General features: G+C 39.4%; 1 protein-coding gene across 2 annotated transcripts in view; it reads left to right on the top strand.

Annotated features, from left to right (window-relative positions):
- Positions 1-26,327, top strand: part of ABCD2 (ATP binding cassette subfamily D member 2) — a 42,391-nt gene that overhangs the window by 5,465 nt on the left and 10,599 nt on the right. For both annotated transcript variants that reach the window (XM_041474548.1, XM_041474546.1), the window contains exons 3-7: positions 2,257-2,378; positions 4,697-4,865; positions 7,950-8,044; positions 9,471-9,616; positions 23,373-23,518. In XM_041474548.1, coding sequence (XP_041330482.1) covers positions 2,257-2,378; positions 4,697-4,865; positions 7,950-8,044; positions 9,471-9,616; positions 23,373-23,518 — 678 coding nt within the window. The remainder of the gene's footprint in view (positions 1-2,256; positions 2,379-4,696; positions 4,866-7,949; positions 8,045-9,470; positions 9,617-23,372; positions 23,519-26,327) is intronic.

Here is a 26,327-nt window from a genome sequence, read left to right as displayed (position 1 = left end):
ATGTCAATGTTTTAAATACCCCTAGTCTGACTGATGCAGTGGCTTGTAGAGATCCTTAAACTCTTGCTAGGTGAGCTGGCCTGGGTGCTGGAAGCAGCCATCAGTAAATACTGCATTTACATGAAGGAGGAATGCTGCATCAATGTAGTTAAACCATACCTGATTCCTAGATGATGTAATTGTGGTGGTGCTGTATAGCATAGGCTGCATGTGCTATAATCCCAAAAAGATCAACAAAAATTGGTTGTGTCAGAAGTAAACAAATTTCAAATCCTCTTTTACTAATGAATTAACTGAATTCTCACTATTCACTAAATGTATTCTTCTTGGAGTAGAAATAACTTTCTGAAGTGAGAGCCACATCAGTAAGAATTTTGCAATCTCTCCTTTGCAAGAGCTTTTCTGTAATTTTTTTAAAAGCATATCTCTCATTGTGTCTCAGCAAGATGGCATACAACTAGTTGACAGTGTGCTGATATAAAACTGAAGTGAGAAAACAGCATAATTAACCCCAGGAAAAATAACATAGATGTTCTGAGTGTGTGTATATATACACACACACATATATATATATAGATATGAAAAGTTACGATGCAGCAATTTTTAGAAGTTTTTCATTAATTATTTCAGTGAAATACAATGAAATCATTAATTCAGTTTAACTATTATTATATTAAATAATTTTTCCAGTGTATTTCACTGTAATAATAATTAAATACTAAATAAGTGCTATATAATTAATAATGTATTATTATATAATTAATGATATATTGGATAATTATTCCAGTGTATTTCACTGTAATACAGTGTATTTCAGTGATCTAGTTATGTAGGAATCCTTTATGGATGTGTAAATGAAAACAGAATAACATTTAGATTTAACTAATAAAGACAGAAAGATACATCTGGCTTTAGTACTGCCTGTAGATTCTCAGACACCAGATTTCTAGAATCTGATTTGTCAGGGAAGTGAGAGTGAGAAAATGCTGTTTGCTCTACCCTTCCATTGCTTGACTTAGCCCTTGAACTTTATGGTCTCATTACACCTGCAAGAAATTCTTCCTAGATTTTCTTGATCATGAGCACTTTGGAAACGTGGGTGTTAGTAACAGTTGCTAGAACAGGAGCCACAGTGGATCCACCTATTACCCTGCCTAGCATGATTAGTTTAGCTTAGTTTAAAAAAGAAGTTTAAAAAAAACTTCACAAATTTTAGGAAAAAAGTAATACCCAGATCCCATTCTGCAAAAGATTTAAGCAATTTATGGAGATACATATACATTTATGTGATGCAGAAAACCCTTTAGATCTTTCATTGTAAATCTTTTATGTGGAAAATTTTTAAAAGTGGTTTGCTACACCACTGGTTTACTGCACCAGCGATTTGTAGCTGCAGTTATAAACACTGAAACAACATTTAGCCTCAAAATAGTCAGGCACTTCTTTTTAAATCTTGTTTCCTTCAGGAAACAAACCTTGCAACTTGAATCTGTGGGACCCATGGTAGCAAGATGGTATATGTAGATATGTTAAATATACTTACTTTTCACATATCTTCTATAAGTTCTGCTGCTGTTTTCTCCTTGTCTAATGTTGCTGACATTCTTATGAGACAAGTCCTTTCTTTGGAGCAAGAATACTCTTGTTAACAGGATGCAGTGTCAGAAATAAAGCCTTGCAACTTTCTTCTGACGTGAGATGAAGAGAGAAACTTCATTGTGACGGAGAGTTATGCTGTTGAAACCATGCCTTTGATACCAAGAGAGTTTACTTATTTCTTAAAGAAATATAATAGTGTTGCCAGATTTACACAAATGTGAATGGTTCCTTCTACATGAAGTCAGTAAATAAGTAAGGTTGAAAATTAATAATCAGTTAATAATTAAATAATAATTAATGTTCAAAATCTGTTTCAGATCATTGCTTAGGTTTCACTTTTTTTCATATTTTGAAAAATTAGTATTGTAGAATGATACCTTAAAAGGACAATGATTCATGTACATAAATAGATAAAATAGCAGGATGTTTTGCCTAGCAAGGTAAATTCCATATGCTCCCAGTTGTTCTTTTTGACCAAGCTATGGCAGTTACATTCACCAGTTTTTTGAAAGGTTTTCTTCATAGAGTTAACTTTTTCTTAAAAAAAGAAAAAAAACCTGCACTATAATAGCTCACATTGCAATAATGATTTAGTTTGTAGAGATAATTATTACCAGAATATTTTAACAAAACTTTTTTTTTTCTTTTAACATTCAGATTTGGAAGATGGGCAGAAACAGGCAATGGTTAGTGAAAGAACAGAAGCTTTTACTACATCACGAAACTTGCTGATCTCTGGAGCAGATGCTATTGAAAGGATTATGTCTTCATACAAAGAGGTACTGTACATTCTGCATGCATGAAACAGAAGAGGAAAAAAAGATAATTTACATTTAATATAAAATATTTTTAAAAAGTAGTGCAGTTTTTAAAGGCAAATTCTATTGCAACTAGGTCCATGGAGATATTTGAACTGGTAGTTTGATCTTTAGGGTTAAGTTGACATAGTTAAGTTGACATAAAGTCACAGTTGCCTGTATGGTGCAACATGTAGATGTAATTTTTAATACTTGTGTTCAGGTGTCATCAGAGAGCAATTGAAGTTCCTGGAATGTCAATGACAAAGGTTCAAATTCCTCTTCTGTTTGGAGCACAGACCTGAATTTGGGCTGTCTGCCTTTAGTGTACTGGGACTCTTCTGTTGGAACTGTCATAAAAGCATATAGTAGTTTAATTGTAAGAGTATTTAAAGGTCTTCTAGTCCAACCCCCATCACACCATGAGCAGGAACATCTTCAACTATTATTGGATTGCTCAGAGTCCCATCCAACCTGACCTTGAATATTTCCAGAGATGGGGTATCTCCACCTCACTGGGCAACCTGTTTCTGTATGAAAAACAAGGAGAATTGAATACTTATTTCTGGGCACTTGTACTGTAAGGCTATTTTCAGTATCTTGTGAACCTGTTAAACTGTAAGTAATTTTTCAAAATAGAGAAATTTTAGCAGGAAAAAGTTCACCTTGGGATTACAAGTAGTCTAGAAGTACAGAATGTTCACCTAGAAGATCAGAGATGTTGTTTCAGGTCCTTACCCAAATTCTAGTAGAGCTATGCTTTAATCTGTTGTTTCTCTTGTGGATTTCTGTAAATGCCAGCTGTTGAGCCAAAGAAAAGTGAGTTAGTGCTTTTAATCTCAACATTTCCTTCTGAATGTTTGTTCTTCATATTTTAATTGGTGTTTGCTCATCCCTTTGGTGGGAGCCCCTTTTCCCAGTGCAATGCTAGGAGGAATGCATTAGGTAGGCAGCTAATCAAAGACTATGGATTCTGTTATTTGGAATCCAGCCATAACAGCTGCAGCCTTGTAAATTGTCAGAGGAGGGGTAGTTTGGCACCTGCATATACAGACTTTCACAAAGCCAGTGTCTGTGCTGTTTTCAGAAGTCCTTCTAATGGGCTGTGATTTTTAACCTATTCTCTTTTAGCTGTTCCTCTGCTTGATCTCTGCAGTCAAGATACTGCCAGATAACCTATTATACACTGATGTAATATCTGTCTTGTTTTAAGTCATTTATATAGTGTACATGAGGACTTAGAAAAATTGTGGTTTTATTGTTTTGGCAAAAAGTACTTACAAAATAGTAGAGGAAGAACTGAACAAACTCACTTTGTCTATAACATGGTAAGATACTAATTGAGATAGCATGAGACCGAAGAGCAGTTCTGTGAATTTCCATCTTAATTTTACATTTATGCTTCTCCTCAAAAGACACTGCAGTACTTCACATTGTCATTCCAATTTTGTGATTCAGGCAGTTTCCCAAGCACAGTGTACTTCAACCCATGTCAAGTGGTAGTGCAGTTCCAATTCTTGCCCACCTCCTCCACCAAGGCAGCCTCCTTCAAGTCAGTGTAATTCACTGTGCAGATGAGGTGGGCTCAACTTTTCTTTGCAGTCGATAGTTTAGGTGGTTGCATTTAGTGTTTGAACAAAGTGAGTTTCTGCAGTCGTGGTATGGAAGCTTACTACATGTTATGGTTCTCCTGGGGCACTGCTGGTACGAGTTTCATTTATCACATGCAGGATTCTCTCCATCATCCTGGTGAAATGATGGCCATGTGGCCAGAGCTAGCACTCACTTCTGAGTCTGGCACAAACAGTGAAACTTACAGAAGAGTTATGGAATTATTTCCAGTTATTTCAAATAATCTTGGAATTATGTACACCGTAGTGGGTGAATTTAGTCATGAGGTGTACATATTTGACCACAGCAAACCAAGGATTTTATAATGTTGATCTAATTTTGTTGCTATTCTTGTCCTTTCTGCATTTTGTATAAAAATGTATCCTTTTAAAACCATCTAATAATAAATTTAAAATAAAAGGCCTTGGCTTAATTCTTTACTACCAGCAGATGGAGGCAGTTCTTTGGGAGCTCTTAAATAGCCCATGAGTATGAAGTTACCAGGTCCAGAGATCTGTTGTTTCTGTCTTCACCAGGTGAAAATTGTGACAAATGGACAGCACAGCATTTCAAGGAATGGAAATCGATGGGTGATGATCAGCATCGTTGTTCATGTTGATCTTTGGCCAAACGTTTAATTTGTAGAATTTGTGAAGCATAACTGAAATGAGGCGTTTGTTGTTTCTCAGGTCACTGAGCTAGCAGGCTACACCGCCCGCGTCTACAACATGTTTTCAGTCTTTGACGAGGTGAAGAGAGGCATCTACAAAAGAACTGCTGTTATTCAAGGGTCTGTAGACAACAGCAGGAGTGAAGATAAGGCAGATTTACACATTGATGGGCCCTTAGAAATCAAAGGTAATTAATTCATATTTGTGTGAATTTCCCAGGGGTGATGGGGGAGGCATGGAGCAGTGGGACAGGAGGTGAACAGAGGTTTTTTTCTGTAGCTAATCAGCCTCTCAGCCTTAATGCCCCAGAGATCATGTTGCCTTTCATATTAACCCCTGCTTCCTTATAACTCTGTCCTTATGGTATGCTTTTCTTATACACAAAATGGCTTAAATGTTTTCTGTAAAATCTTTCAATGAAAAGGCATTTCAACTGTACTGTTGTATGTGATGGTGATGTTCGTGTACTTACACTGACAGTGCTTGTTTTCCTCAGACCATTCATTTTTTTTTTCAGAAAAAGCTGAGACACTAACATTTTCATCTTCAACCATCATATTATTTTCTTTGAGTAGGAGGAATAAAGACAAATTCGTTCAGTATTTTTTCCCAAAAATACTATGTTTTCATGATTAAATATCAGCCTGTGCTCATTTTTTCATAATTTAGTGGCAGTCTTCTACTGAAAATGACAACTTTCCCATTCTCCTCACCTCCCAAATGATCTCATCAATATATACTTTTTCCCTCCTGACCCCATCCTGTGTCTTTCTGGTGCCACTGTCTTTCTGTCTCCACCCTCCCTGGAGCATTTTCTGTGTACATCCGCTCCTTATTGTGCCACCTCTCTCTGCCTCTTGCATCCAGCTTCTCTCTGAGATACTCAAAGGCAGCTTTTGCAATGGGTTTTTCCTCATTTTGCCAACATGCCATTTCTGCTGCTGCCCTCTGTGGTGATGAAAAGCCTTGTTCTCTTCCTTTAGCTTTTGAAAAGTTAAGCCTCAGTAGAGTTATAGGCCCCAAAGGGCTCTTTGTGAAATAATTTCTTGCAACGATTTCAACACTGCTGCCCTTCAGCTCATATTTCTCAAAGGTCCTCCTGCAAGGTTCATTATAACAAAGTGTGGTGCAGCATGGTGGATAGGTATGGAAACAGCTGATGTCTTAATCTTATGGGTCTTGGTAATACTTGGCTGATGCTAAAAGAAATGGCAGTTTAAAACTGTTGCATTTTGTCATGTGCATGAGAAAAGGTTTGTAGTTCCTGGAGCAATGGAATAATTTGGGGGCTCTTTTCAGATAACTGTGCTTAAAACCAAAACCAAATACAGTTCAGATATGCAAGTGTGCTCTTCATGTTCCCTTTAGGTTACTATATCTAAACCCCACTCCTCTTCTCTCTGCAACCTTTCCCCAAGATTTCATTCCCCTACAGTCACTTTTCATCCAGTCTGAATTCCTCCTAAGCCATGGTGACTAACATTTGCTCTTGTGTAGCTGTAGCTCTCAGAGGCAGCTAGCCAAGACCAAGCATTGTGCACAGGGATTTGAGAAGAATTTAGGCCAGATGAATCTAGGCCACAGGCTCCACATTTTTTATGACAAGTGCTATTGTAATACTGATTTTCCTCCTTTGTTTTGGTTGCAATACTTCAGAAATCCCTGAAGAGGGGATTGTGTGTGGATAAAAGTGCACGTGCTCACATACCTGTGTGTGCCTGCATTGTTAGAGAAGAAAAACCTTAATATTCTTCTTCCCCAATGGCGCTTTGAACACGTAATACTTAGTTCCTTTTGAATCATCCAGTATAAGCCTGTGTAACTAAGCAATGTCTGTGTTGTGCCTTGCATTTACTGTTGTCAGTAAGTGTGAAAATATGAAAATAATAATAATATTTTACATATAACAGTATTGCCTTATAGCGTATTTAATAATTCAGAATTTTAAAAGTTAAACAGAATTGTGTGCATCTTGTACAAATACTGTCAAATTGTATTTCTGATTACACATAAATATATTTTAAAAGCATGCTAAAGTTGCAACCAAATGCTGTGAAATTAGGATTAGGAAATGAGAATTAAGTTTACTTAATTCTTACTAGCTGACTGTATTTTATCATAGATTTATTTTAACTACAGTGTCTCCACTGTATCAAAGTAATTTCTTTTTATAGAAAAACACTTCTTTCTCCATACTTTCATGCTGTTTTAAGTAACATAATTTTATGAAAAAAGAATGCCTGGACTAAAACATGGCATAAAAAATTCTGCCCAGGTTGTTATGGTTTGGCAAAGTTGAAAGCAGTTAAACAAAGAGCCTCTAAAGGAAGAATGTAAGACTAAACTTAAGTGAAGAAAATGGTACCAGAGCCTTCTATAATTAACTGACTTGGTCTTTGTTACTTTTTTCTTTGTTAAAATTAGTTTATGTTATAAATAAACTGCTTTCTAATACAAAGAAAAATTTCCTTTGCAACTTGTCTAGAAAGGTAATTGGTAATATTTTTCTAGGAATCCAACTGTTTGGATTCTGTTAGAGAAGACCATTAACAGGTGACTGAGAAGTTAGTTTCATTCTTTTACTATTTCCAGGGCAGTTAATATCAAAGTCCTTGTATTACAGAGTATCTGCATGTCCAATAGAGATTGTTTATTTAATTTGCCAGAAATCCAAATGCCAAGTGTATCTACCTGACTGAAATGTTTTATGAGTTTCTGCAAATACTTACCAGACACGTTTACAGTGTCTGTGGCATCAAAAAGAGATGGAAGCAAGCCATTAAATGTTTTCTCCTTTGCTCTCGTTGCTGGAGGAGACTGAAAGATGCTCCAGCTTTCAGAGCTGGTAGTGATTCCTAATTAAATCCCCAAAGAAGGTTAACTGGTTTGCCTGTGGCTAAGGTGGCCCTTGAACTTTTTTACTGCTTGATATTAAACAGCTATTTAAAGCAGAATACAGAAAATACAAGTAGAATTTGAATGAACACATCTTTATAGTGCATCACATATTTAGGATGCATACTGTGCATTGTGTTTAGGATCAAATTTTGGTTTCATTGCACATTCTTGGCTACTGTTGACAGTGTCTTTTGGACTAGCTAAGGTTTATTATCCAGATTTCCCAATAGGGGAGCCTGGAGCACATAAAAGAGCTGTCTCAAACACCAGTTGTTACTTGAAAATATACTCAGTTGTACACAGAGGCTGTCACAAGTGATTGCTTAATGGAGGGTTTCACAAACTCTAATTTTTGGTTTTTTTACCTTTCTAGGGAAAGTAATTGATGTTGATCAAGGAATTGTTTGTGAAAATGTTCCTATAATTACTCCGAATGGCGATGTGGTGGTTTCCAGGCTAAACTTCAAAGTAAGATGATATGCAAGAATCTTCTGATTGTTGCCATCACATTAACATAAACAGAACAGAATTCATATACCTTATGTTAAGTACTTGGAGGAGCATATGGATAAAAAGGGAAGTCCAGAAAGGTAGGCATAGTAGCTCAACAGAGGCAGACATATGGAGTTTTTCCTGCTCAGAGAAAGAAAAGGGAGGATTTCAGTTGCTGTTCCCAGGTGAAAAACTGACCTGAGATTTTCAAAGGTGTATATGAGATTATGCATCCACCTTTAGTTAAATTCAATCAAATTGGGGTGCTTTACTCACAAAGGCTCCTTTAAAAGTCTGAGGCCACAGTAACAGTGAAAAAATCAAACTTGTAGTTTTTCCTGATCACCACAAAGAGCAGTACTGACTAATAGCTGACAGCATAGTTCACAAGTCCAGCTGGGGAGCATTTACTCAGCAGAAACTTGTATTGTTTTTAAAAACCTGTTCTAGACACCTCTTGGTACCTGCTCACAATTTTAACGAGTGACCTGTACTGAATTACCCCCAGATGTATCCTGATCTGATGTTCTAGTGCAGATGTTGTTCTTTTTGAAAAGAGTTGAAATTATCAGAAATAAATTTAACAATTCCAGCAGATCTTTTAATGCAGCTAAAGCAGGATTTTCCTTTTCCGCTGAATTAGGAACCAGGAGGAAATGGTCTTAGCTATGACAAAACTTGTAACAACTTCAGTGTAGGAATTTCAGAATTGTAAAATTCCAACCTTATGATCAAGCAGACATTTCTATTTATTCATTTGTTTCAAGAGACAGACACAAAGAAAATATAGAAGTCAGTATATTTCTGTAAAACATAGGTAATGACATTGTGATTGTGCATAAATATACACTCATATATACACAGGGTAAGAGTCAAATGAGTAAAAAAATCACTTGTCATCACAGCCAAGTTAACATAGGGAATTAAGTGGGAAATGGCAGTGTGAAATAAATTTTCCAAGTCACTTGATTGGCCTCCCATAGCTGCAGTTAATATCACAGATAGGCACAACACTATTTGAAACACTTTTAACACCTTTGGACCTAATCTGCATTAGAACAATTGATTCTGACTGTGATGCATTGATGCTGTAATGTAACCATATTACATATTACATTACGTGTATATAATAACATATTACTATAAATATTGCTACCATATACTACTGTAAACATTAGTTTATAGAGATACTCAGATATAAAGGAAATTTTCATTATCTTAGCCCCCACATTTTATCTAATGCCACTGCTTCCAGAATAGTTGCATGAATACTTGCAGCTAATCAATGAAATTGGTTGATAATTTTATATAAATGCTTACGTAACCCCTCTTAGGGGTCTTAGAATCTCTTGTGCTACATACACAGTGTAGTAATACCTTTGCATTTTCATCCCTTTCCCAGGTCGAGGAGGGGATGAATCTTTTAATCACTGGACCCAATGGCTGTGGAAAGAGTTCACTCTTCAGAATTTTAAGCGGTTTGTGGCCTGTGTATGAAGGAGTTCTCTACAAGCCCCCTCCACAACACATGTTTTATATACCACAAAGGTATGTGTCTTGCTGAAAGTGATGCCTTTTACCTGGTTACATGAATTTTGACCCTTCTTCTCACATTTCAAATCTGTGATGTGTACATCCAAGTTAAAAGGTGGTAAGCACAACCTCAGGTGTGTGGAGTGTATTCATAAGAAGAGATCTTTTCTCATTGGTGATGCAGCATCATTAGTCACTGGAAAGGGCTCACATATGCTTGTGTTGGAGCCTGTGTTCCTCAGACGGCTGAAGTCCTGGGTAACTGGGGACAGACTGGAGTCTGAAAGAAATTTGGAATAGACCTAGTGTATCTCAAATCTGATTTCTTTTAAAACTAAGGATCAAAACAAGTGAGAGTGGTTTGATTCTTAAGTGTCAAAGTAACCAAAACTTAACTTTCACACCGCGAGACCACAATCCAATCCAACAGTAACTGCAGATTGCCTTTTTAATAATATGTGCTCATTTCACTAATGGAAGCTTGGCTTTGTTGTGCTTTCTTTGTACTCTGACATGCTGTTGCACTCTCAGTATATACTCTTATGCAATTGGTTCTAGAATATCTCCTTAGAGACCTCTAACTATGTTGTTTTGCAAAAGCAAAGTCAAACACTGAATCTTTGCTTCCTGTAGTTCATTTCTTCCCATGGGCAAAAGAAGTATTCATGGTAACAGTTTGTAGCCTTGTTTAAAAAGTACAAGATATTAAGATGAATGGAATATACTGAACTGATCAGTAGATTTTCTTTGCTGCAGGGGAAGCTAGCAAGGAACGCTACTTTATGATTTTTTCAAATATCTGTATAATTTATTGCTAGCCATTGTCATTTTTCTGATTCACTCAAGACTTTTATTCAGGAGTTTGGAGAAAAATACTTTATTAAATGTTTTTCAGGACATTATTTCAGAATAACCATTGTGTGGAACATTCTTAAAACTGGTTTACTCAGAACAAAAGCTAATCTGAGTTTTTTTTTCTTTAAGAAAATCTTGAGTTTCAGCCACTTCCTTCCTCTGTGTGATCCCAGCCCCTACTCAGATCAACATCTGTGACTGGCTTGCTTACAGCCCTTTCCCTTCACTTACGTTCCCTTTATCCTGTGAAAGCAAACAGACTCCTGTTACATTCAGGGAAATTTGCCAAGGTGCTGGTTGAGGGGATTGCATCACATCTGCTGGGTTTTCATTTCCATAAATGTGGTTCTTTGTTAGCTGCTTCCCCTAACTTTGCAGTACTGGAAAAGTTTGTCCAGCAGACGTCTTTTATGAAACATTTCAAAAAGTTTTAGTCAGAATTCACCCAACATCTTTGCAGCCCTCTGTGGCCAAAGCTGTGTAGGGATTGGCATATGCAGTCCATCCTAGTAGGATCCCCCACAGGAAGGATGTCCTTGCAGCATCCAAAGGACACTGCCTTAGCTCGGCTCTCTGGCTCTTTGTGAGCTCTGTGCTTCCCTTCCCAAGGGACAGAGCAGTGTCTGGATAAATGGGGCAGCAAGGAGTGAGAGAGAGAGCTCTTCTGCAAAAGTGCTACACCTTGACTGTGGCTGAAGATTCTGAAGTCTACTCTGGAGGACAATTCAGCTGTGTCAGAGTGCGTTTTGTACAATCAGAAGTGTGGCCTGTCAGTGTCTCGTATTTGGACAGGGACTGAGACTGAATCTTGTAGGGATTTCTGGGTGAATGTGGCTGAAGGGGTTGATAAAAGACAGCAGTTTGTCCTTGAGGATCTAAAATTGCTTTTTTGCCCAGTGTATTTGTTCTTTGGGGATACGAAGTCTTAGATGAATATCTAAGATACTTAGAATTTCTTATATTGAAGTTTGTACATTTCGGGACAAGATTTGCAACAGAGCTGCTGGAGTTTTAGGGCTTTTGTGTATATTGCTTTAAGTGGTCCAGGCTTTTCTCTTTTTTTTGCCAAAATCTACCTGTGAGTGTTTTAACAGTTCTTTTATTTGTGGCCTAAATTCATCACACATTCACTTGGGGTTTTTTGTCTGTCCCTAGCTCTGGTATACATTTAGAATTTGTGTACTGGTTTGTAAGCTGTCCCCAAATTAAAGAGGTTTGTTTTGTAAGGTCCTGCTGGTGCAACCATTTTACTTATTAATCCTGTGCAAATTGCTGCTTTATCTCCTGATTACCTTCTGTTTGTTTGTTCTTGTTAGGCACAATTCTATGAATTCTAGACTGAAGAATAGAGTGCCCTGCCTACATTTCATCATGTTTGTATTTCATCATAACCTTAGGGAAAATTGTTCCTCTCAATCTGGAAAGTGTTCTGGAGAATGTTTCAGCCTGACAGGATCTGGGAGGTGATAGAGTAGGATCGGCCCGGCATCAGCCTACCTCACTGTTTTGTTTGGTGGGTAGGTGAACCTGTGGTGCAGAAAGCTCTGGAATTGGTGGATGTCCATCAGAGCAGCAAGTTAGGATGACATCCCTGTGTTTGTGTAGATACATTGCTTCTCTGGTCTAAGAGTTTTCCATTAGTGGACACAGTTACCGTTGAAGCATTGGCATTCCTGTGGCTCAGTTCAATTCTGCATCATCCCATTCTGGGTCAAGTGCGTGAAACCTCATCTGCACACATGAATGGTGGAGAATACAGTGACTACTGAGTAACAGAATACTCCACAAAAACAGGAGTTCACTGAAAGGATTATTTTTTCATTTCTGTTTTTTAATGTTCCAGCATAATATTCCAGAAATGTGTGGGAAATTATGTGTCTTTTTCGAGTTCAAAAGCTACATACAAAATTATGATTTATTAAAATATTAATTAGCTCATTGTATACTCCAAATTTCATCCACACTGCAGGCACTTTGTAGTTAGCATTACTTAGTGGTTTGTAAGCTTTAAAGCAGAAGTTTAAGAATTCCTGTCTTTTTGGGTTTTTGGATTTCTTAGCATAATTATACTGCTGTTTTATCTTTTGCTGAAATCATTGTGAGAGCTTTTTTTCTCCCCTTATATAGGACTAGGCCTTCCAGAATTTATCTACAATCAGTCCCAGTCTAGTGGATGCTGATGGGACAAACTGGGGGCAGGGTGAGAAGAGCCCAGGAATTTCAGGGGCTCTGCCACTGTCCCTGACAAGCCTGTCCAAGAGGAGAGTGGGCAGAAGGGAGGGCAGGCAGAAGGGACGGAGGCCTGAAGAGCCTTTAAGCATCATTTGGTGCCTGAAGCAGGTTATTGTTTCAGTGCTAGGAGCTGGTCACACCTTAACAAGTTGTCAGATCTCATAGGAGACTCAGTAACTGGCAGAATGTATATTTTTACTCCTTCTACTTCTCTCTGTCCCTCTTTTGCAAAGTAAAATTTGTTTGTGTTAACCACCTCTTCGCATTCTTCTTTGAATCTTGGCCAAGAATGTAGCATGAATGAAAAAATAAACGTGTCACTCTAGCTGGTAAGGAACCATGGTTCAAATCAGAATCCAGAAACATCATTTAAAATAATAAATAATTAACAAAAAGTATGTAGTGGGTAACATGAGTACTGATGCTGAAGATATGCCACACACAGAATCACTAATTTGGAAGAGACTTTTAAGATGACTCCAGCTCATGCCATAACACCTCAACTAAACCATGGCACTGAGTGCAACATCCAGTCTTTTTTTAAACACATCCAGGGATGATGACTCCACTACCCCCCCAGGCAGACAATTCCAGTACTTTATCACTCTTTCTGTAAAAAACCTTTTCCTAATATCCAGCCTATATTTATTTCCCTTGGCACAGCTTAAGACTGTGTCCTCTGGTTCTGTCAGTTGCTGCCTGGAGAAAGAGACCAATCCCTCCTGACTGCAGCCACCTTTCAGGTGACACAAGATGTATCTGAAGCACTTTGTGAATTAGCCTTTCACAGCCTATCTGAAAGTAGCCTATATGTCCAGACTGTGCTCTGCTTCTACTCTGTTGGTCTTATACTTGGGAGGAGACTCTTCACTCCATCTTCATGGAATTAGAGAGCTCTAGCACACAATTACTCCTAGCATTTACTCCAGCCTTTCTTGCTCTCCAACTATAAGTCTCAGCTTTTTCAGTTGTAAGGAGACAGATTCTGCACATGTTGGCTCTCATTTCCTTTGATTTAAATGGCAGCAAAATTGCACATAGTTGCAGGTTGCATTGAGAACAGCACAGGAATATTCCTCAATATCTCTGCACCGTAAGTTGCAGTAAAGCTCTAATTACCACTGAGTTATTTATATAAATTGTTAATAATTTTCTGCCTCTGTGTCATACTGTCTTATTTGCATGGAGGAATGTCTCATGCAGTCTCTGTTAGTTCCATAACCTTTGATCATGACTCTCGAGTCTTCCTAACACAGCACATATCTAAAATGTCCATCAGCATTTTCTTGTTGAGGACTGATTCCCATGGAGCCTGGAGTAACACATCCCATAGAGCCTGGACTAATCCATTGTACTTATTTCTCCTCATCCATTGTCACTGTTCTTTCTCTCCAGCTTGCTTTTACTGTAATGTGGTTATTTTGGTGAGAGGTGTGTTTCTCCAGTAGCATGTATGGTTTGTTATTCTGCATGCCATTCCAGTAGAAGACCTACCCACTTTCTCAGCAGTCACAGCAATGGTCCAATTCTGTATTCTCTCTCTCTTGCTATTGCTCATTCAAGTAGATCTCTAACATTTCTTTCTTTCAACACCAGGGTTATCAAATGCTAAAAGGGTGGCAACTAAAGATAAACTAGTATCAAATGTTGTTTGTTCTTTTACATTTAAAATTTATATACCTGTGTCTTGCTGCCTTCTTAATAATGCTAGGACAGTCTGGAATAGGACAGTTTAAAGGTTTATCTGGCCCTCCTAAGCTGTTTGGTTTTACATACATCTGCTCTGTTTCTGATATTTTATTTGGGGTTCGTTTACAAGTCTTTTCCTGTCTTGTATTTTTCCTTCTATATTCTAAAAATATCTTTGGATACAAAACAAAATTACATCAGCCACAGAAATATTTTTCCTCTCCTTACCTCTATTGAGTAATCCAAACGTCTGATGTGATTTGCCTTAGGTAGTCCAAGGATATTCATCATGTGGATGAAAGAAGCAAGAATGTTTTAGTTCTAAGTGATGTAAATAATAAAGTGATAAAATAAAAGTAAATTTTACATTATAAGCACATGAAAATTTGAAGATTATAGTGCAACTCAAACGTTGTTTTAAGCATGAAGTAGTTAGTAGTAGCCACTCTCATCCTGAAACAGTTTTTGATTATGTAAACAATTTCATCTTGCAAAATTGCTGTGTTTCACTTTCAGATACGCTATATGACATACAGAAGTTGGTGCAAATGGAGTATGTATCTATATGGTTCTTCTGTAGCAGGCTACTTTCTTATTAGTGTGTGGTCTGCTGGAGAAGTAGCCTGCATGAAGAGCTGTGCAAATACGCCTCTACGAGTTCTGTTGCCTCATCTCATTTAGATTGGCCCAAATGTCTCTGTCTTGGGTTGTATTTTGCACATCCTAATTTGCTGTCAGCTAATACTGCTCTGTCTTTAACTGTGATCTTTTTAGTTGAGTCAGGTGGAGTTAAGCTGTACTCTGCACATGCCAACACTGCACCAGTGATTGTTGTTGCCCTTCAGCATTTTGCTGATAGTGCATCACCACGTCGACTCGTTCCTTCAATACTTTGACATCTGTTCATGTCATGCTGTACAGATACCTGCTCCCTGGCACACTGGATCTGCCTGTGGACTTGCTTTTATCAAGTTCATGATGGTCCTTTTCAGTGTGTTTATTTCCAAAGTTCACCGCTTATCTGACAGAGGAGAAAAAGGTTTTTGATAGATAAGCATTAACAAAAAACATAACACAACATACTTCATACTGTGTGCAATAGTTTGTATGCTATTTTGATATAGATATGGGTTAAAAATTCCCTGCTACCTTGTATCTTATTTTTCCTCTTTTGAGATTAATCATGTCCAGACAGCTTACCTCAGTTCTGCTGTTTGTTAGAAACTGTGGCCTGGCATCTGAGAGGGCTGTCAGGCTCTCTTCTTGGGCAGGGCACAGCTTCTTCCATTTCATCTTTTTGTCGTTCCTATAGAAATGCTTGCACTTACTCTTCCTGATGGATGAAAGTTCCATCTTGCCTCATCTAGAACAGAAAAGTTCTTATCTTGCTGCCCTGTAGGTTGGTGGAAGACTTGCCTGCCAGGATCTCTGTGAAACCTCTCAATTTCCACTGAAGGCTCACTCAGAGCTGCAGAGTTTGAATGTTAATTATTAGGTCTATGTGCTGACTGCTCACAAGTAATGGCAGTACCTCTTGCTAGGACACTGTGTACAAAATTCACCAACACTGATAGTCAGAGGTGGGAAATGATTTTGTGGATTAGCTGCTACTCCCCCTCAAGCCATGCCAGGTGTCTTCTCTACTGCCCAGACACAAGACTCAGCTGATTAAAGCACAGTTTTCAGGTATTTTCTGTTATTAAGGAAAGAGTTGCATAAATTCCACACTGAAGTATATAGTCAGCTTGCTGCATTGGGGCTTACCTTAGGTTTAAAATGTATTTACATAAATCAAACATTTAAGGGCTACTGCTAAACTGATCTTTGTGAAGGACTTCAGCATTCTTCAGGGTTTTGGTCCCTCAGTGCCTTCAGACTGGGGCATGTCTGGAGCAAGCTGTGCCTATGGGAGATACCAAGAGGGCCAAATGTAGGTAAGGAATTGAGATGTGTTGATATATACTCAACTTCTACTCCAGTCATCTATCTATGTGCCAGACTGTTTATGAAACTTCATTTAAAAGATAGAAAAAATAAGCTTAGAGCTTTTTTAAGTACGTAGGTTAAGCTTGACAAACGTTTTATAATTACAAAGCCATTAATAGATTGTAAGAACTGAATACATGGCTGGTTTTTATAGCATCTATCCTGCAAAACAATGACAGCCTATTTAATCTGTGTTAGTTTCATTTTGCTGATACGAGCAGCTCATAGAATCATAGCATGCCTTGGGTTAAAAGGGGCCTTGAAGACCATCCAGTTCCAACCCCCTGCCATGGGCAGGGACACCTTCCACTAGATCAGGTTGTGCAAAGGCCTGTCCTGCCTGGCCTTGAACATTTAGAGGAATGGGGGATCCACAACTTCTTTTGCCTTCAAAATTTAGTTTTGATAGCAGTGCCAGGGGAACAAATTCACCTAGAGGTTAACTGAGAGCTCTGTGTAGCTTAGCAGTGGTGCAGACAAAGTTGCATGTTAGGGAGTAATATGGTGGTTGTATTTACATGACCTAGTTTCTGCACTTAGCTCCCATTACTCCGTCCAGCTTGAGCAGTTACCTCCAGCTTAGTGCACCTGTCCTGAAACCATGCAACAAAGGATCTGTGACAGATGAACAGAATGGCAACTGTTTGCTGTTTCAATAATATTTTACCTAGGAGCATCATAAAGCACACTTCAAATGCCTTAGGCATATGAAGTAATGAGAATCAATTTGGTTACATAACAATGGGAAGCACTGGGAAACATAAACTATTAAATCTGCTTGGCATAAAAAGCTTGATATGAAAAGACTAAAAGGATGCTGGCTTTTTGTAAGGGAAGGACAGTTGAAAGCTCTAATAACAACTGGTATCAACTTCCCTGGGAATAAGTTCATTCTTCTCCTTCCTGCTATAGTTTTCCATCAGAAACTCCATTACGGTGCCCTATGCTTTTAAAAATCCAGGTAGTAGACATAGCAAACACCTCCTTCTTGAAGTGAAGGTAGTCATTTTTCCCATGCCCCTTAGGCTTTGCCATTTGCCTGCCCCTGTGTCTTGGGCTCCAAAACTCCAGAACTGCGTCCCAACTCCAAGGTCATTCAGCCTTCTCCCGGTTTCTCCATGATCTGCTCACTGTGACACATTTCTTAGGTTCTAGTTCTGTGTTTGACTGCCTGCAGGCTAAACCTGTTTGCCCAAGACCATGTCCAGATGGCTTTTGAATATCTCCAAGGATGGAGACTCCCCAGCCTCTCTGGGAAGCTGGCTTCAGTGCTTGATCACCCTCACAGTGAAGAACTGTTTCTAGATGCTCATTTGGCATCTCCTATTTCAGTTTGTGCCCATTAGCACTGATCCTGTCACTTGACACCAGCAAGAAGAGCCCAGCTCTGTCCTCTTTGCACCCTCCCTTCAGGTATTTATATAAGTTGATAAGATCCCCTTGGGACTTCTCCCAGGTTTCTTCCTCATAGGAGAGATGCTCCAGTCCCTTCACCAGTTCTGTGGTACTTGAATCCCATCAATGCCAGGAGCCCACACTGTGCAGCATCAGGCAGAGCTCTAGTCACAGCACAGCATGTGCTATGCTTGGGCCCATGTGTGCTAAGGTTCTTTGGCACTATGGTCTTGAGCACCCTGGTGGGGTTTTCTTAGGTGTAAACAATGCCGTTTGTCACTTCTCCTGTCAGACCAAAGGATGTTACCATGAGAACATGCTGCTTCACTTCAAGATAAAGACAAGGACAAGCCAGCAGTGTTATTGCTGGTGCCAGGTGGGAGCTGCTTGCAAGCTCCTCTGTGAAGATTAGCTGACAAAGTTTATCCTGCAGCCAGGAGACGGGTGCAGTGTGGCACAGGCCTGAAGGCCAAGCTGTGTGTGCAGCACAGCCCAGCCCAGTGCAGCAAAGCATAGCACAGGCCCGTGGCCACTCGAGGCAGCTGTTCCACAGATCACCAGCTCCATAATGCACAGCAGTCTTCCAGCTGGGGTCACTGCAGCTGCTTGCCTGTGTCCTAGGACCAGTTCACTAGAGGACACCATTGACTACCAAGAGGGACAGGGGTAACTAACTCAGACTTACATGAGTAACTTCTAGGTGAGATGAGCGTTTTCTGCTGACAATGCAGAATAGTCCCCACAACACCAGCTTTTCACTTCATTGTTCTTTAGTCATTAATTATGTCATGGTCTCATGGGAGAATGTAGCAGGTGGGATTTTTTTCTTCAGTTCATCATGTGTGCACCTACATAGCTTAGATGGGAATGTGGCTTTCCTAAGAGGAAAGACTTTTCCAGGCTTGGTTATTTGCTTAATATCTTGCATTAATTATACCCTATTGATCTCAGTTTCTGCTTATTACTCCAGCTCCCTTGAAGAGCCACGTCACATACCAATAATGCTTATAAAATGTCTATAATAATGTTCCATGTATCCATATACATGGTGTGTCTCTGTTCTGTCTGACTTGTTCTGTCCTGTGTAATGCAGTGTTTCACAGCAGATAAGAGAAGGAAGTCAGTGCAGTGTGTGGCTTCTCACGTGTTGGCAGGTGTTTCACTGCAGGCACACTATTGTGTATTCATATCACAGTGCATGGAAGAAGTTATGCCATTGGTAACTAAGCACTGTAGAGACCCAGAGGAAAACCAGCCTTTCCTCTAGAGGCATTGCTGTCTGCGCTTTCTCTTCCCTGTGAAGTAAGTGTGACTTCTCATCTCCAAAACTGTGAATAATTTGGGATCATTCTAGAAGAGGAAAACTGCTTTGCTCGTGGTGTTACACTGCTGTGATAAAACTCAGAAACACCTCTTAGGCTGGAATATGCCTGGTGGGACTGACAGGCTAGAACCTTGTCCAGAGCAGCTCCTTGTTCTTCAGTTCATTGATATTCGTGATCAACCATCCAGGTAATCCTTTAATCATGAGTACTGCCAGAGGTAGTTTAAGAAAAGGAGAGTATTTTCTTTTCACTTGATTGATTCCTTTCAGGTGGTACAATTATTTCAGAATGCATTAGCTGCTAAAATTTTGTATAAATTGTTTATAGTTTGATTTTAATTATACGTGTGTTTTTGTGTGTTCTCTGCCTATCACAAGATACATACTGAACTGAATAATTATGTGACTTACTCATCTTAAACATTTTTTGCCATCTGACCAGTTCTAGTAATATTCTGTCTGTGATCTAGGTAATAGTAAAAGATCATGAGATGAGATGATACCTTAGTATGAATAGCACTTTCCTCCTAGATTGTTTTCTTGTAGAAATGTGCACAGCTTTGTTGAAAAAAAAAAAAAAGCCACAGAGTGATTAATGTGATTTTTTTTCAGCCTTTGATACCAGATGCTAATTATATGCATTGAGAATTCAGCCTTTCATACTGTGCATTTCATTTCCTGTTAGCTATATTCCTTGGCATTACGGTCTTTAGCACTCTGGTAGGATTTTCCACTAGGTAACTGATCTATCTGAAATATTTAAAGGATGTTTGTGGCCATTTCTGTATGAGGGGACAGCAAAGTTCAGTGTAGGGTAGTTTAAAGACAGATCAATTATTTATATATTTAGAACAGTTACTGAAACCTTACCTGGCCCTAAAATCCCTTGAACTGGACACCATGTGATAAACAGCCTGTTGTGGTTTTTAAATTTTGATAAGTATTATTTATTATTTTTTAACTCTTTGGTGGTAGCACCTTCTGTTCAAGAGCAGTGGACACAAGGCTACTTAAAAAGAATTTAATTCATGTTCGTTCAAGACCTTTTATTTTCTCAAATTTGTAGTGGTGGTGCCATCTTTTTCTTCTGTTTATTTTACTAATGTCATTGAAGAATTAAGAATTCAGTTACTTTAATTAGTGGAGGCTTTTGTTTCTTTTTGTTTCTTGTTGTTTAATTACTTTAATTAGTGGAGGCACTGTTGATCAAGATTTGCTGTTGGTGAAAACTGGAATTTTTACTATTCATCTAAACCAGGGGCATTGCAATAACTGGAGTTTTGCTGAGGTGATTCCAGACAAAGTATAACAGCTTGTAAAATTACTATCTTGACAAGCAAGGTGATAGAAAATTCAAATATGGGGGGATTCCCTAGATGTTCAAGCTTTTGGAAAACGGTCCATAATATCTATGTAGTAGGTAAAGGGAGCCACCTAGAGTTAACCTATAGGAATCTCTATGTAGAAATGTATGTCTGATCTTCTGCCACTTCCTGCAGCTTAGGTGGCAAATGCAGAGCTAAATGTTAAACCCACGTAGTTCTCCTGAGAGCAGGCACTTAAATAAGATTAGAACCTCCTTTAAATGTTTTTAAAATGCTGCTGAAGGGTTAGGATAGCTACTGGATTTTATCTTAAAGAGCATTGGGGAAAAAAAGACTGGCAATAAAGTCTCCCTCCTTCCAGCTGAGGATTCTGACTGGTATAGTATATAATTAGGCTCTTCCAGTAACTGTCTCTTTGGACACATGATTCCTGCCTGTTAACAGTAGTTTCCTTGTAAGCTATTCTTATTTTCTGCTAGTTAGTAAATGATGAGGTTTGTTACTCCACTGCAAGCTGGGCTTCTCTGTATTTTTGACAAACTGGGTGGGGAGAGGCATGCTTGGCAGTACTGGTGTATTTAGCTGTGAGGCCAGAAGAAAATGCAGTTGTGCCAGGAAGCAGTGCTGGTGACTCAGTAAACAGCATGGCACCAAGTGTCCTGGCACAGTGCATGGCACCAAGCGTGCTGGCACAGTGTGTTTGAGCATCGCTTTCCCTGTTTTGCCGTAGGTTAAATCTCAGAGCTGCTAGTCATTACAGGATCATACTTCACAAGAGTGAGGTATTAAACCCCAGGCAAATTATATGATAGATAACTCTGTTCTCCTTGCCCTTACCTGCAGCTTCACCTAAATTACACAGCCTTAACCTGCTGATTTAAACCTTTCTGAGCCCAGGTGGAGTTGCACTTCTGTCCCAGAGGTGGCAGCAGTCTGGAGCAAGTGAAGTGATTTCTACACATGCAAGAAGTCAAGCCCTTTGGGATTTTAGATGGAGAGCATTTTGGATATGTAATAGCTCATTACTTATGAAGTTACTTAATGTTTAGAGTTGAGATTTTGCAATATCACAATTAATGTAAGTAGTTCACTGCACCACTGCACTTGGTGCTAGTGTTCATGCAGCAGCCCAGAACAGTACTATTGCCACAATGAGCAGAGAGTAGAACAAGGAGCAAAGAGGAGCAAGCAGTGCTTATATTTGACTTGTGGTTCTGGTTTTACTCCATCTGGGTGCTTGCCACAACACAGAGATGACCAAATATTTGCAAAGAGTTCAAATCCCCTGCCCTTCCCATCCTCACCCAGTTGGTGGTGAAAGTAGTTTGACCACAGGCGGGTACAGATAGTTCAACATGGATGTTTGCAGCACTAAAACCAATGCAGCTGATGCCAGCTTGCATGTGAATTTTAGTTTATGTGGCAGCTTTAGTTCTGTAATTCTTTATTTATTGCACTGTGAGTTCCTTCACATTACTCTATGGTGTATTTTAGGGACTCTCAGAATAACAATGGATAGATCCACCCTTCTGCAGACACCTCCAAGGGAAGGGAAGAAATCTGCTGAGGTGTTACACATCTCTGCCAGGCAAAGCTTCTGCATGGCTGAGACCTTTCCACCACGTGGGTCCAGAGCTTTTTAGAGAAGAAAACTGACTGCTTTTTAACATACTGTGAAGTTGTTGGAAGCAGTTCTTGGTGGCAAGGGCAAGCTGCCTGGAAGCCTCCTCATTGCTGGCCCAGTTTTGACTGCTCCTCTCTATCATCATCCCCTGGCACTACAGCTTTAATAAGACTAGTATTGTTTTACCAGATGAACCCAGAGGGAGTTGTGGAACACTTGGCACAGAAAGCAGGACAGAGTCTGCAGCCTGACTGTTCTTTGGCTCTGACTTTCCCTTCCAAACTCAAAATCCCACAGACTGTTCCTGTGGTGTTTCCAGTTTCCAAGAGCTATCAGCAGTGTCTGTGAGACAGGATGAATATTTGTCCTTCACAAGAAATCCTTAGACCAGCAAAGGAAATGGTTAAGTAGATGTGTCTTAGGTTGCCTTTGCTGTCTTAACCTGAATAGCCTGATATCTTTTAGAGAGCTGTGAAACTATTCTTTCAGTTTTCTTGTTTTGAGACTAGGAGGATTTTTGGATCCTGGGCTGTACCATAGGCTGGACACAGCTCATTACATTGTGGCAATTGGCCATAGCCATTCCCCAACCATGACTGAGGACTCTGGCTTCAAATTGGAGCCAGCTTGTTGAGTAAGACAGATGGTATTACCTGCTCTGGAAATATGGTGATTAAGAAGCTGCTTCATATACAGCACAGCCTTGTACTTGGCAAAGGGAGGCTGGTGCTGGGAGGTTTAAAGTGACCAGCCCCTTTAATGTGTGCTACTTTGCAATTCGAGGTGGTATGCTGGCTTTTAGAGCCAGCTAAATTATGACCAATCCAAATTCTGCACTCCAGAATAGTAGAGAAAGAAGGGTTTCAGTGCAAAGAATGTTTTCAGTGCTCTGCACCATGGAATTCTTTGCCATATTGAGCTGCAATAATTTGCAAAATATTGAGCTGCAATATTTTTGTAACAACTTGATTTTAACATATATGTGTTTAAATAAATTTCTAAATCTCCTAAGAATACCAAACCTTCAATACAGGATAGCTCTGCTGATTCCAAGTGAAAGCATTCAAAATGGGTTATGAAGTGGATATTTATTCTGCCTAATCTGTCATTGTGTTTCTATGCTAACACTACCCTTGTTGTTGCCGTGTAATCAACTGTTATAGAAACAATACATTGTCCCTAAGGTAAGTTTAGAAAAATGTTCACCCACAATGCACTCACTGGGTAAATCCAGTTTTAGCAACATATTATTTAAAGCCTTGTACCCTGTTCATAGAGCATCAGCAAGATGTGCTCACCTGAAGCCATCCTCAGATTGCGTTTCCCTCTATTGTTCCTCAGGCCCTACATGTCCATTGGAACACTGCGGGATCAAGTCATCTATCCAGACTCAGTGGAAGACATGCATGAGAAAGGCTACCAAGATCAAGATTTGGAGTCCATTCTGCATATGGTTCATCTCTACCATATAGTTCAAAGAGAAGGAGGTAAATTGCATATTTTTGGTGAAAAATTGACAAAATCAATTCCTTGCATGTTTTAGTGTGACTGACCTTTACTAACTGAACCAGCAAAACTTGATTCAGACCTTTGTGGTTGTGGGAGCTACACAGACACATGGTTGTTGCTCCTGATGCTAACAGAGGGAGAAGAGCTGAATGCTCCTCCCCTTCCCAGTAAATCCATGCTCAAGCTGAAGATCCTCACTATCTTGTGATGGCCAGTCTTCTCCAGGTATTGTGGGATCACTTACCTTCCTTGATTTTCATAAAAACTGTCTTAAAACATTGTAATGTCACTGATTACATCAACTTGAAAGCATGTGAATGAGAGAGTCAGATCTGCTTTCACCTCTCTAGTTTGTGGGATCAGCAAAACTATGTGCCTTGGAAAGGGGTGTCTGAGACCACCCCACCAGAGTGAGCAAGTTAAAAATAACCAAGCAACACTGGCTGGCAGTAGAATGTTGCCATCTACTGCTTGCTGTTTCAGTTGCCATGTTTCAGTGTTGTTTGTCCTCAGAGTTGGGGACAGTGCGTATAGATCTACTGGCACTATAAATGTCAAGATGCTAAAGGCTTCTTTTGTACCTAGGAAGGAACTGGAGCATTCCATGGCTTTTTTTCTCCCAAGCACAGCAATAATTTCTGTCCTTTTGTTCCTAACAGACACTAATCTCTAATTTCAACTTCCTCCCCATCATTATGCTTTTCAAACAGACATAGGACAAAGTTGGTAACATTCAGAGAGAAGAGCAAGGATCTTCAGACCCCTTTAAGGGGTGTGCTGAATGTACCCTGCCTTTCTCTGCCAGCTGTCAGGGCTAGTTTTGATCAGGTACTTTGCCTTGTGTGTGCTTGGTGAGTCTCAGGATCATTCTGACAACACAGACTAGTGCTTCAACTGCTGAGAATCCCAATACAGTTTCTAAATTCCCATTCTTGGATGGCAGCCTGTTGTTCTGTAAAGAGGCAGAAGCTGTCTTTTTTTCTAAAGTATGTGTAGATACTTCAGGGTCTTTTCTGCACATTTTAGAGTGGGAAGCACTAATCATTTACAACAGCAATTGTATACCTAAAGATACTTCTCCACAATGGGTTAATGCTTCTTTGTAATGTAATAAGAATGTAGTAATGACTGCTGCAATAGAAAATTAGAATCTGCCATTATTCTGTTCATGTTATTATTCAAATCTGATCCTATAAGACAAGAAGAAGTAGGCAGAGGTAAGCTCAGTGACTGGAACAATTGCAGAGAAGGCCTCTCCTTCCTACACTGACACTACAACTATTCCTGTTAGTATTCCTGAGTCACTTACTTCACTAAAAGAGGTGCTCAGATTGCAGAAGAACAAGCAGGAATGTTGGAATGAGCAGCTGGAAAAAGAGGACTAATTAAGTTGTCAGTGGTAAGAAGTCACTGTGGAGTGTGTGCACTCACTGTGTGCTGGTACTCGTGCACAACACGTGACCCTTGGCTGCCAAAGCCACCGCCCAGCAGTCCCTGAGTGCACATGGTTGTGGTTTCTGACCCTGCAGCTGGAGTGTGTAACTGCTGATGGGGCAGTCACTGTGCCCCATGTCCAAGATGCCTTGGCTACAGTCACTGAAACCCCAGGTTTGGATCAGTCTCGTGCTGCTTTCCGTGCCAATGAAAGTATTTATTGCTGACCCCGTTCTTGCTCTTCTGCCTGTCTGACTGCACATGCACAACACACACAGTGTATTACAAAGGCTGGAGGACACTGTTACTGTTCACTGGTGCTAGATTGAAGCTCAGAATAAGGGCACACTGTGCAGAAGTTTGCACAAACAAATGTTGGGAAAAAAGTGTCTTAGGTGCTTTGTGATCTAAAGTGACAGAAGTGGGCAAAGCCGGAAAACAGGGAGAGAGATTACCACATACCAGGAAGTTTTTAGGACCATAATATACTTACTTGTTCCCTTTTCTTCTTGGGTATTTGCAGGAGACAAGTGCCAAGGTAGGAGCAGAGAGGAAATCTGTGACATACGATTTGACACGTTACATGGATTTCATATGCTTAGATATTTTTTAAAGCTGCCCTGGTCTGGGATAAAGATTCATGTTCTGGGGTTTTCTGAACCAGCAAGACAGAAATACTTGCTGAAAGTGAACAGTTGAAATTTTTCATTTATGTGTAGCTTAATATTTTTAAATTCCAATTTGTATTTTATTCTTTTGCTTTAAATCATATTTTTAAACTAAAAATATTTTTATTAAAAATGGAACATTTTTGTTTATGAAATAATGAAAATCTCATATAAACCTCTTGTGCTTTAACTGATCACAAATGTCATGTGTGTATAATCTGATACTTTGCAGTTTTGTGTTCTGCTCCTTGTGGACAGTTACGAAAAAGCCAGATGAAGCCAGAGGTGCACAACTTTGACTCAAATTATTTGTTCTGGCATGACGTTACTGTTTTTAGCTGAATTATTTCTACACTGCAACAGTACAAGGATCACTGCATTCCAAGTGTTGTGTCTGATGTTGTTTCTGTTGCTGCCAATGACAGAAATTCCTCTATTTTCCTAGCATTAACGTTTAAGGAAGTAAAATAAATAGCCCAATTTGGCCTTTAGCTTCTGTGTTAGCTTCATGAAGCATTTTTCAGTCGGTATCAACAGAATATATTAAATCCTCCGAAACAACAGTCCTCCTCCCCTGCACCACTGTTCTGGATGCTCCTGAGCCCAAGCCCTTGAAGAACCCAGGGCAGTGGCTGTTGGCAGTAGCCCCCTTTTGCTGCTGGAGGCAGAGCTCCCTTTCCACTGA

Source organism: Pyrgilauda ruficollis, unplaced genomic scaffold (assembly GCF_017590135.1).
Source record: "Pyrgilauda ruficollis isolate IOZ18807 unplaced genomic scaffold, ASM1759013v1 scaffold33, whole genome shotgun sequence".
NCBI lineage: Eukaryota > Metazoa > Chordata > Aves > Passeriformes > Passeridae > Pyrgilauda > Pyrgilauda ruficollis.
The sequence above is the reverse complement of the archived record's forward strand: the minus strand, read 5'-3'. Positions and strand labels throughout refer to the sequence as shown.